The sequence below is a fragment of the Rousettus aegyptiacus genome, unplaced genomic scaffold (genome assembly GCF_014176215.1).
Source record: "Rousettus aegyptiacus isolate mRouAeg1 unplaced genomic scaffold, mRouAeg1.p scaffold_m13_p_1, whole genome shotgun sequence".
Classification (NCBI taxonomy): domain Eukaryota; kingdom Metazoa; phylum Chordata; class Mammalia; order Chiroptera; family Pteropodidae; genus Rousettus; species Rousettus aegyptiacus.
The window spans coordinates 101,100,900-101,114,190 of record NW_023416284.1 but is presented as its reverse complement, the minus strand read 5'-3'; the positions used below and the strand labels follow the sequence as shown (position 1 = coordinate 101,114,190).

General features: G+C 35.0%; 1 protein-coding gene across 8 annotated transcripts in view; it reads left to right on the top strand.

The window, feature by feature from the left end:
• SUPT3H (SPT3 homolog, SAGA and STAGA complex component) overlaps window positions 1-13,291 on the top strand; it is a 416,859-nt gene that overhangs the window by 306,152 nt on the left and 97,416 nt on the right. For all 8 annotated transcript variants that reach the window (XR_004953706.1, XM_016131181.2, XM_016131180.2 and 5 more), the window contains one exon: window positions 9,406-9,481. Coding sequence is in view for 7 of the 8 variants with exons in the window: in XM_016131181.2 (XP_015986667.1) it covers window positions 9,406-9,481 (76 nt within the window). In the remaining variant the exon portion in view is untranslated. The remainder of the gene's footprint in view (window positions 1-9,405; window positions 9,482-13,291) is intronic.

Here is a 13,291-nt window from a genome sequence, read left to right as displayed (position 1 = left end):
GAGGGTTCATAGGAAAAAGAGCATAGAGTTTGGGGTAAGACAGACCTGGTTTCTGATTGCAGCACATCTTACTTACTTAGCAGCCTTAGACAAGTTACCTAACATGTCTGATCCATGGCTTCTTCATTTTAAAAGTAGGAATTATGTCTGCAGTAATTTCCTTCAATTGAATCATATCTGGAAGAAGTAAAAGAGAATGTAAAGGACCAAGTGTGGCATCTGGCACATAATGTAGGGTCAGCCAGTGTTAGTCCACTTCTCCTTAGACTAGTGGTTCTCATTCTAGTATGATTTTGCTCCCTGGGGACTATTTAGCACTTTTTGGAGACATTTTTAGTTTTCTCAACCCAGAGAGTAATGAGCAGATCCTATTGACATCTAGTGGGTAGAGTGGCTAAACATCCTACTGCAGTGCACAGCACAGGCCCCACAGCAAAGAAACATTGAGCCTAAAATGCCAATAATGTTAAGATTGAGAAACCCTGGCTTTGAGGTATTAATACACACACACATGCACACGCACACGCACACATAAATATACATACATGTGTATACATAGACACATATATATACACACACACACATATATGGACTCGTTCCGCCAATACTTATAAAATACTCGTTATGCGTCAAGCTCCATAGAGGCTTTGGGTATTTAGCAGTGAATAAAATAAGCATACTCTCTGCCATCAAGGAGCTTACATTCTACTTGGGGAGAAATAGAATTTATTGATTGTTAATAAACAAATATATAATATTGTGACAGATGGTAGTAAGAGCTTATGAAGAAAAACGAAACAGGGTAGTGGATAGAGAGTGACTTGAGGGGAGCTGCTATTTTCTATGAAGCGATCATAGACAGCTTTTCTGGTAAGGTGACCTTTGAAGGTAAGTGAGGAAGCAAGCCAGTGATGCGGGATTAAGATATTCTAAACAGAGGAATAACAAAGCCAAGGCCCTGAGTTAGGAATGTGTTTGTATTTTTATGAAATATCAGGATAGGCCAGTGTGGCTGGAACAGAGGAAGGGAGAAAGGGAGGGAGGGAGAGGAAGGAGTTGAAATCAGAGATAATAGGGCACCAGACTATGTAGGGTTTTCTAGGCCAGTCTTATGATTTGGGATTTATTCCACATGTGGTGAAAAACTATTGGAACTTTTGATCATAAGTAGCATGATCCAATTTTCATTTCTTAAAAGGTTACTCTGGCTGTTGTGTGGCTGTAGTTGTGAACTAGCAGGGGTCCGGGCTACAGACGAGGAAGAGGGGAAGCAGGAAGACCCATTAGGAGATTATTGTAGTAATCCAGGGGAGAGATGATAATGATGGTTTGAGCCATCCTAGCAATAAAGGTGAAAGGTGATGAAAAGTGTTTTATTCCAGATCTATTTTAAAGGTAGAGCTGATGGAACTTGCTTAGAGGGTATTGATTGATGAAGTAGTCTAAGAAAATTTTTTATTTTCAAAGGAAAAAAATCCTATTGGAAAACTCAGATGTGACACATAGTAGCAACAAAGGGAAGGCGGGCCCTTCCCTGTTCTGTACAGAGTTCCCTATATCCTTCAAGAGGATGGTGAGAGCCATGGCACTCTGACAGGCTTCTCCCTTTCTAGGATTTTATTTTGAAGGTGCCAGACTGTAAGGTACCAGACTTTCCTACTACATAAGTGAAGTCAACCTCCATTGGTATGCATGCTGAACTGCTTGAGAATTTGAGCTTGGCTAAATCAAAATGGAAAGGTCTATAAGTCTAACTCAAGGTTAAAGAGAAAGTATGAACTAAATTTTATGTAATAGTGGCTTTATATACATATTTTCCAGGCAGCTGTTACAAAGTTTTACCCTAAAAGACCAAAATATTTAACTATATCCTTGTATATTTCCTACACTCTAAAGCCATGTTGGCTCATCTGGATATTACATAAACCTACAAGAATTTTTAGAAATGCTATTCAGAATACCTAAATAGCTTACACATATTAACATAGTATGTTCACTTTTAGATATACAGCCAAATAAAAACCACAAAAAAAAGGGTTACAGCATCTTCAATTAGGAAAATAAAAGAGATGTCAGTCTTCTATTACATCAAAGAAGTAGTTTGAGCAGAAATTCATATAGCTTTTTATATTATTTGACAACTTAGTTATTATAAAGCATGTTTACACAAAAACATTAATAAGAATTAGTACTAAAACTACATGAGAATTTACAACCAAACATGGAATTAGGTTGTATGGTACTAAGCTCTTGAAAAAAAATAATACTTTTCTTAGCACACATTTTATCCTTGGACAGGAAATATTTTATTGTGTACAATTTTCCCAACTACTAGCTTACTAAATTCAGATTTTAAAAATTTAAACAGACATTAAACCAATTTTAAGTGTAACCGTTTTGATTTTAAGAACTACATTTTCCTTATACAACCAATTCAGGCTCAGTTTTGATAGTTTAAAATATATAGAAAAGAAAAAACTCCTATAGTTCCATTGATTAATATATTTAGACCCATAGAGTATAGGCCAAAAAAATCCAATATTTTAAAACAACTCTGATACAAACTAATATCACAAATATTCTTTTGTGTATGTCTTAATCACTGATGCCTTGTACTTGCTGAAACTTACTCACTTATTTTTAGTATAAAATTCCTTTTAAATCCCTTGAATGTTCTAGAGTCTACAGCTATTTCTTTAGGAAACTTTATATGATTACTGTAACATATTCTTAATTGTTATATTATAAAAGTTTGGTGTATTATAAAAATCACTCTGGAAGAACAAATTAACACCAAAGAAAACCTTTATTTTTTAGATTACAAAATAGAAAATATACAGTATTTTTATTCACTTACATAATTCAGAGAAAATTCTGGGTCAAACTTAAATAAACTTCTGATTAGAAGATTACATCAATCAGGGTTCTGAGTTGGCTCCCTTAATATTGTAGTAACATAATCTCTCTCTCTCTCCCTCTCTCCTTCTCGCTCTCAGTCTCTGGTCTCTCCCCCCTCTGCCTCCCCCTCCCCCTCCCTGTCTTCCTCTCCCTCCTCCTTCTCTCTGAACATATATCCAAGCCTTTGCTCTTTCTCTGATTTTCTGCCTCTTGAGTAACTGCTTTGATTATTTTTGTGTGTGGACATTTATTTAATGACCTCCTGTAAGTCAAGGAAAATCAACTCAAGAGGAAAGATTCCTTTACTTACAACATTTTTTTCTGATTGTAATTCACTTAAGAAAAAAATTAATATGTTACTGAAATATGTAACTGAATAGTAAGCTTCCTATAGTGCTACCTCCAGAGATAAATACTATTGAAAGTACACTGTATCTGCTTCCAGACATTTGCACACACATGTGGAGTGTATGTGTGTTTATGTGTGTGAACACAAATGGAATGAAGGCACATACATCCTAATTCATAACTTGCTCTTTTCAGTTAATAATACATTCTTGCAGCAATAATTATTTTTTAGGTGAGACAAAAGGTAGCACATATAGGAAAGTGCCAGCAGTGTAGAAGAACAAATCACAAAAGAGAAATAATGTGACCTGGTATCTTCAGGGAAAACTTTATCTACAGGGGGTGCTACCTATACTGAAAGGGAAGGAGTTAAATTATCGTGTGGGCAGGGGAGGGAATAGCCAGCACTGTAATGTGGGAGGGACAGGGGACAGTAAAAACACGGCAGATGTGACAAAGGATGACATGAGTAAAGCAAAGAATATGTTACGTTTTAGTGAAAACAATGTCTACCTACATAGAATGGGCCAGATTATGTCTGTGTTTGGAAACCAGGCATTTGATCTTGATTTTGATGCAGTGATTAGCCGAGAGCCGTTAGTGAAATGAATGAAAGTTGGTGGCGAGGGGGCAGGGGTGGAGGAGGACCTATTATTGTAAGGTCTTACTGAGTATAAAGACCTTTTCTCTGTTTTTATTTAAAGTTTTGTACCCAGATGGGTTGGGAGAGTTAAAATTTAGAAGGAACCAGCTAGGAACGTGTTACAGTAATCCAAGCCCAAAATTATGAGCTATGTGGTGGGCATAAAGACGGGGAAAAAAATCTACCAAATGTTTTGAGGGAGATTCTTGGGTAGGGGAATCTACTAAAATACAAACCGACCCAGCAAGCAGAACAAGCACTCATCTGGGTACTGACTGGGTTGCCTCTGCAATGATCTAGGTAAACTCTTTAACTTTTCTGGACCTCAGCTTCCTTGTTTACAGTGAGCTGAGGATATGGTTTCTAAATTTGTTCAGGATTCTGTGGTGTTTACTGATCTCTAAGTATCCATCTGCAAATAGACTACAATATACATGACCCTGCGTACACATTCCATAATTCACATGTTGTCTGTTGCTGGATGCTGCAGCCCACCACTCCATTTGAAATTTCCAAGTTCAGCAACCAGTTTCTCTCAAACATGAAGTAGTTGGTAGCTTACCATTGGCATTTTGCCTTTTCCATGCAGAAAGGACTTCGCATTTCAATTGTAAGACTTCTAAGAGTAATCAAAATATGATTTTAAAAAAAAAACCTGAGGTGGAAGTGAGAGCAGATAAACTTTCATCTTGGTTGAAAAGTTATGTTCTGTGATTCTGCATTGCCAAAGAAAGATAAATGTCATATGTCTTGAGAAGCCGCCAAGAGATATGCCAGCACGTAGCTTCTATAACCATTACATATGCTTCAGTGAAAGCATGTGGAGAATTTAAATGAAACTGCATGCTGCATAAGTAATCTAGCCTCATACCTCAGACTGGTATAGGCAGGGGCAAATGTTGATTGTCATTGCTGCAAGCAGTTTTCAAAGACACATCCAATTTCACATTAATTGAAATCAAAACTTTTCACTGAAAATTTAAATTAACAGATATGTACTATATACTAAGAGTTTGTTGTGTTCAAAGTTTTAAACAAACAAATTATACTAGGTACTGCATCTGTAGAGATATTTGCTTCCCTGTTTTCATTTAGGTAGGACCCAAAAATGAGTTCATCTGGCATGGAATTCTGCCTTCTAAGTTTGTTTAACAGTAACCAGAAAAAGCTGTAACTTCTTGGTAGTAAGATGAGTGACAATTAAGCATAAGTATTCTCTTTTACATTTTAAAAAGCCATTCTAGTTAAATTTTAAAATATTGTTGAGTGGAAAATTTTAGGAGTAATTCTTTCAAAAGTAGTTTTTCCATGTATGCCCCTATATGGTAATACTTGCTGTATTGTAATACTAGTAAAGTTCAATTTCAGGAAAGCTTGAGTACGTAGCATGTTTTTATGAGTGTTCAAGAGCACTGTTGATACTTTAAGAAACTAAGGAGTGGGTAGACTTGACAGATTAAATAGACGAACTGGACTTGCAGATACAGGAGCATGACTAATACAAAGATGACCTTACATTCATGTGGCAGTCTGAGATCAGAAAAGCATTGTGTAACTTGAGAGTGTTCAGTATGAATAAAAGCTATTATAAACCTACTGTGATTATTCAGTGAGATACCTCAGACTAGGTCATTTAGGACCAAGTTTTCCATGTAGCTTTGCCTCTTCATTAACTATGTGCTTTAATTTTTTTTTACTTCTCTAAATTTCAGGGTTCTCAACTGGAATTTGGAGCTATTAAACTGGTTACCTTAGACGTTATTGTGTTGCTCTATGTAAATAGTAGGCATTGTTATTCTGATCATGGTATTTTACTGGGCTTAGGATTTTTCCCCCTTACATCTTTTTCCAGAGATTTCTTACAGAACCAGGAATAGAAAAGGACAGCCAATGTACATGTTAATGTGGAATGGAATAAGTAATCTGAATAGAGGCAGAAGGGAAAGTGGAATTAGGACAACACAGGAAATAAATCCAAACTCACTTAATAGTTGGAAATGTCTTGATTTTTTTTAATGGATCTTTGGTTTAAAAAAATAAAAGCTGCCTACCCTCTCTGGAATTCATACAATTCGATTACAGATATTACAGTTTCTGATTTTGGATCAGCCAGCAAGGATTTATATGCATTTCTTTTGCCTCAGTCTATCGATCCATCTGCCCAGTCATTCAGCTAGCCAGCAAACATTTACTGAGACCCAGGGAAGTCCAAGCTAAACATTGGCCAACACTGAGATCATAGAAGCAAAACATAGCTACTGTTTTTAAAGAACACAGACTCGATGAAGGTTAAGTACATACTGCTTTTACCAGGATTTAAGGTGATAGTATAAAGGACAGGAGATAATCTAATCGGATGTCGAATAATTTGGATCCTGTTATAAGGCCAAATTTGTCTCCTTCTTTTGGTTATTTGAAACAGTTGATGGGGAAGAGAGAGGAGTAAACAAAAATTAGTGTGATGTGCATATCCGAATCACTCTCATCATCATCTTCACATTCCAGTTAGTGTCTCTGATTTCATGTTGCTCTTACTTGACCACGCTTTGAATAGCGTGCATGCCTTTTCATGACAGGGCTCACACAGAAAATGATAATATTTTTTTGTGACACCAAGGTAGATAAACAAGGCAACATATGCCCTTTGGGGTTCTGTGCCCACCCCCTTATGCGGCATCCAGAGGTTGGGGAGAAACAGTATCCCTACACACTTGTGATAGGTTTGCAGCACAACAGTCCACTATCAGGTACATGACAGTCTGTACACTCTGCACTAGATTATCTCCAAGTTGTGCATTTTGTGCTGACCCCAGACCTCACTAATTTGATTTTTTCATAAACAGTTTAGACATGTTAATTATAGTGACTACGTGACACATTTTAGTAATACAATGTGTAGAGTTTAGAGCATTCCAAAGAAAATTATTGAAGTAAAAAATTATTGTAGGTTGGAGATAGCTTTTTATAATGAAAATAGGCCAGTTCAGGAATTGGAAGTCCTAGGCTTCAATTCTAACTTGGTCATTTTTGACAAATCACTTATCTCTGAACCTCAATTCTCTTATCTTTAAAATGAGAGCAATTGAACAAGATGAACTTTAAGTTGCCCTCTATCTCTAATATGCCATCATTTTATACTGCCTATAAATCTTTGATTTGGAGTCACCTGCTTTGCACTGAGTGTTTGCTGTGTGCTAGGCTCTTAGTAAATGGCTTCTTATGCATGCCCTAGGGCCAGCTTCATAAGGCTCCTGAGATCTAAGGTTCCTGCTTAGATGCTAGAGAAATTTGAATCAAACTAAGATGCTTAATGAAGAAAAAAGAATAGGCCCTGAAGAGGGCTTCTAAAAGGAATGAAGGTAGCTAACAGTAATGTGAAGGCCTTCAACATCTTCTAAATGTAGTCAGATGATAGGCTTTGCGATTCAAAATCTTCCAACTAGCTACACACCTCATTTAATTAAAGCTGACAACATGGCAACGTTAAACACTTACGGTTAAGTTTTCCTAACTTTCATTTCTAGAAATGCTTATCACAGATATATCAACTATCTGAGCATATATGTAAAAGTCGAACCTGATTGTCCAACTTGGTGGAAGAAAAGTTAGTGTTAAGAATCCCGTTAGGAACTTTCTGTCTTCAGATAATCTGTCTTCAGATTATCTAAATTCTTTCAGTCTCACGTGTGTTGGTTGGATGAGGCTGCCTACCTAAAGAGTAGCAAAGACCTGTGATAATGGATGATCAAGGACTGGCTACATTATGGTGATAGTCATTCGCCCTGATTGTAGACTAACATGGTAGCATTTGTTCATTCCACAAATATTTTATTGTTTATTTACCATGTGTCAGTTATTTTCTAGGAGCTAAAAATTCAAATTTAAGAGGTCCCTGCTGTAATAAGAATCAGACAGACAGATGGACTAACTGACAGGCATGATACAGTGTTAGCAGTTTTAGAAGTATTTTTAATGAACATATTAGTAACCTATTTGTTATGTTCAAAGCATATAAATTCACCCTTCTCATTTTCCATTAGCAAAAAAAAAAAAAAAATCATGTACCAGATACACTAAAAAAGGACAAATCTAAATTATGCACTCACATACCAAAAAATACTTTCTAAGCACATAAAAATTCACCCAATAATATACCATTAAAAAAAAAAAAGATGTTTCAGATACACACAGAAGAGGATTCATATGCACATACATATGTATATTATGTGTATAATACACACATAATATGCATATGTGTGTGTAATATTTACTAGTACATGTTCAAAAAGGATACTTGAACCTAAAGGGTAAATAAACAAGTTTAAAATAAATTAATCAAGAGGGTTTTGTATCAGCACATACGTGTGTTTGTATGTATGGGGGAGATTTAGGAAGGAAAGAAGGGAGGGAGGTAGGGGTGGAAGAGAAGAAAGGGAAAAAATACTCCGTGGTCTTAGAAGGAACCACAGTAGTTAGTAAATTTTACCTTACTTCCCACCTCCCATCTATACCTTTTCTGTATTGAGCTGCAGCTAGTGTATCATTATTCATTCCATCAACTGATATATCATTGGAATTCAGTTGACTACTTGCCCAAATCAAACAAAATGAAAAAATAATAATTTTAGTTGAAAAAAATATAAAAATATCCACAGACGTTATAAGTGGTACTTATGTACTCCAACAACCATGATAAAGAAAACTTGCTGAAAGTCCTTCCAAAGCAGAAAAAAAAATTAAAATCTCAGGGAATTTTTTCCTTTACTGGCCAGAAATTCATTCCAAGAAGTACCAGCCTGTCTCATTTCAAAATGCTTCCCTCGCCAAGGAAGCGGAAGCGGTTGTATTCTTTCCCACCAAACTGTGGGCGAATTATAATTATCCTACCTCGTGTGGGACAATGAAGCAGCAAACATCTGCTATACTGAATCAGAAACCCACGAATGAAGCTCTACCAAACTGTGAATCATACCTGGACTCAGATGAAAGGATTTGTGTTGTGTTTACCTTTTTCTTTATTTTCTTTGCAATTTAAAATATGGATTTGTTAGCTCTGGCTCCATGTTCAAACTGAAGGGAAATACATGAATTCCATTCTTTGACTCCTCTTTTAATATTTAAAAATCCCACCTTTAAAGCAAATCAACAGTAATCATTAACAATTTGATTTGTTATCTCCTCGTAGTTTCTTTTGTTTAAAAGGAGGGAACAGTTAAGAACATTTAGAAGTGCACAATCTATGAAGCAGGATCTTTTCGTTTTTTCCTTCTGCTATAATGGCAGTAACAGGAGTGGAACATGGCATTTTAAACTTTATTTCCAAGAGAAACAAGCTTCAAAACTACTGTTACATATGATTTTATGTATCATGGTATTTATGGCAGTCCTAAACTGTTTACCTAGAGTTAGGAAAGAAAAATGGAACTTCAATTCTAAGTTTTAGCTGTGAAAATGTATAGTAGTCTATTTGCTTTTTAAAAAAAAAAAATTTGTGCCTTTTTATTTTTATCTATTAGAGAGCAGAAAGACAAACTCGAATTATGGATTCAGCTCAATATGCAGAATTCTGTGAAAGTCGACAATTAAGTTTCTGTAAGTAAGCATTTAACTTTGCTTCATTATATGTTTAAGAGATTATGTGTTACAGATATAGTAAAGTATGACACAATCTCTGTTCCTTAGAAATGGGTGAATTTAGTATATGTAACAGAACTGTTACAGAAACAGCCCCTGCATTGTAGGGGTGCCCATAAAAGATTTTACCCCACTCTTACTGTTTTGCAATTAATAGGAGTTTTAAAGGGTGTGAGTAATACACAGAGAGCCATGTTAATTATTCACATTACTTTTAGTTAGAAAAAATCCATTTTTCCTAATATTCCCATTTTACTTTCTTTCCCAGTGTCTTAGTCATATTTACACTATTATTACTGATTATACTTGACCCATAATGAACTCGTAGTACAATCATGACATTTAAAAGCCCCTAATATATATTTATAAATAACAGAGTTTTCATTTATTTATGCAGACTCATATTACCACAGAGGAGCATATCAATAATCTCTTCCATCTTTGTCTGTAACCTCCTGCTGTGGCACGCATTCGGTGTTAGCCAAATTCATTAGTCCATGCTCTTGTAATACTAATAGCCACGTGGTAAAATGAGTGCTGTCCCCATCACTGTACACAGGCTTACTAAAAGTACACTAAGGCTCATGATAAATAGTGGGCTCAATTGTATAGCAGCACATCCTTACAGCAAGAGTTCAGTAATGACTAACTTTCAGGGTAAAGGTCAAAGAGTATGTGTGATGAAAAGTCCAGTTACAAGTCTGACAAAGTAGCACATGACCCCGCTCTGAGGGATTATAGACACAATGGTGTCTTTAAATGAAAAGCTATTATGTGGTCACAATAACAATGTATTTGATTTGGAAAAAGAAAATGAGAGCTTCATTTATAGATCATAAAGTGCAAATAAATGACACATTTCAAATAGTGCCCCATGTAAATGTCAGTAAAATATAGGAAAACATGTTTTGGAAGATTTTTTTCCTAACTAAATATACTCTGCAGTCTGACTAACAATTTGGCATCATACATCTGTGAAGCATTAAGTAAATGACACTTCAGATCATGGCAATTTCAGCAAATGAGAGGTTTTTGTATTGTAATTTTTAGGTTTAAAAATGGCATTCAAGTCTTTTATAAGTATAAATCTGCAGTTTATAAAGTAACATTTAGTGCTATTGAACTATTTTTTTAAATCATATTTTAAATTTAATTCACTTAAAGGAGCAGAAGTGCTATTTGACACTAAAACCATATAGTTATTAAAATGTTCTAATACACCTTTTATTTGAAAAGCAGATTTTTAATAACTCAGTTTTTTGTTTGTAACAATAACTTTAGCAGACAAAAACTGATATTTTCCCTTTATAAAATAATTATAGTATAAACAATATATTATGCTTAAATTTTTTCTTTAAAGAAGAAAGATTTGGGCATTTAAAAATATGTTTCTAAGCACCTGTAGGTGCTTCTTTATGAAACCTTAGTGGGAAAATCCATTTTGTATGCCAAAATACTATTTGGGAATGCTTAATCCACGTGGGTCAGCAAATTCAGAATTGATGCCCACACTGGTCAGAGTGTTAGGTTCATTTCATTCCTCTTCTTCTGATAGATTGCGAGGTTATAGGAATTGTGATCTAGGCATATATCTTCTTAAATAGTTGATCATAGCATTCACTAATTGGGACTACTGGTGCATTTTAAAATAACAAGTCTATAAGTTCACAGGCTGAAGGTAAGTTGTAGAATCGGGACACTGATCAAATTCACCAGTCTTTTGTTTTATATTTATATAAGTCAGAGAGTCATTTTACTTAAAGTCTTTAAATCTGTAATATAGTTATAATTCGGCAACCTTTTTACAATCCCTTTCTTTCAACTTTTTGCTTTATATGTGAATTTTGTAAACAAATATCTCGATTTTCTTTTTATTCAATCTGAAAGTCTGTATTTTAATTGATGAATTTAATTTTAATGTATTTAATTACTTATACATTTGGGCTTATATATGCTATCTTATTTTGTGTTTTAAATTTGCTGTGCTCTTTTTTTTTGCTTCTCCTTCTTTTATTTGTTTGATTGGATTGATTGAGTTTTTCCATTCCATTGTTCCTCAATCATTTAATATATATTCTATTTATTATTTTAGTTGCTATCCTTAATTTTTTAATATACATCACTGACTTAAAATTTTTAAATTTGATCAATAGTAATTTTTCTTCTTAGCCTAATTTGGTTTTTCCCAGGGCTTTGTAAGTGGTTAAAGTACTCATTTTTGTCTTAAAAATGGCTTTATTCTGCCCTCATATTTAAATAATAGTTTAGTTGGGTAGAAAAATTTTAGGCTAGTAGTTATTTGTTAAAATATGATTTTGGTAAGAATTCTGCTGTCTACTTGCTCTATATTTTTTCTGTAGGAGATACATTGCCTCCAGGTCCTCTGTTACATGGAAAAATGAACAGACTGGCGATCAGTAGCTGACCAATAAATATTTATAGAAGGAAAGAAAGAAGGAACGTGTATGCTTAAAGGTCCCAGAGAAAACCATGCCCTCTGAGGAGGACTATTCTCAAATAGTCTTAACCCAAAGAATAGTGATTTTGAGGAGATTAAAGTAGCAGATTTCTTCAGATTGGAATAAGTATTTACACAGGGTTCTGAGGGAAGGATCGGGAATGGAAAGACTGGTGAAAAGGGGTGGGGCAGTAATAATGTAATAGTGTACAGGGATGAGAGAATGGAAAATTGGGAGGAACTTGAATTTTACTAGTGATCATTGATGAACAAAATACAAAAATGTATAAGAATTAAGTAACTTTAAATTTTCATATAGAATCATTGTCCGAAGTTGTTTTAATTCCAACACAGGCCAGAAACCCAGATTGTATCAGAAAGTTAATCATCCTAGGAGATTTTGACCTTTTTTCAGGATTCTATTTAAATTGTTGATCAGTTTCCGGGATATATTGAGAAGAGGGGTGAAGGAAAAGGAACTCATTTATTCTGATGCCCTTTTACTTCTCAATGGAAACAAACTATCATGACTAGGGATGTCTGTACCTCTTTTCTGGAACCAACAATGTCCTGAAAGTTTCCATCTCTAAAGGTATCCTGCTCCAGGTGACAGGAAGAGAATTAGCTCAGAGAATCTTTTCTTGTTGCTGGAATAGAGGTAACTCAAGTAAGTTTATGGGACCTCTGTGCAACTTTTTGATGTATAGAAACGTTTAGAGCCTAACCTTTTACTGAAGAAATATCTTTCATCTATTTGTTTATTCATTCACTCATTTCTTCTAGAAATATTTTTTGTGAGTCTTCTAATGCCAGCACTGTTCTAGGTGCTGGGGATACAGTGGTGGCCACATGGTCATTGTCCCTACATTTTCAGTACTTAAAATCTAGTGAGAAAGCTACTAATTTCTTTGCTTAGGCAGACAGATCTGATGGAATACTAAGAACTATCCTTACTCTCGCTTTTAAAATAAATTGTTTATTCCCTCTCCCTCATAGTCACAAAATATCTGTTTCTGTGTTCCTAACAATCTGTCAAAGGGAGAAATGAATAAGGTACATTTTATTGATCTTGCCAAATTGCTGTCTGTTAACTTTAACTTCAGAAGTATTCCACAGATGTTAAACAAGTGTTTGTGAGCTATTGCAGCTTACTAGTTAGATGGAATGTGGCATGTCAGAGAGCATTTAGAAGATTGGTTACTTTAGGGAGATAGCTTTAAGGGGGATTATCATAATTCTGCCACAGCTGACAACTTTGGATGTGTGCTTCGATAGCAGGACTTAAGGTCTTCTGTGATTTATTTAGAAAA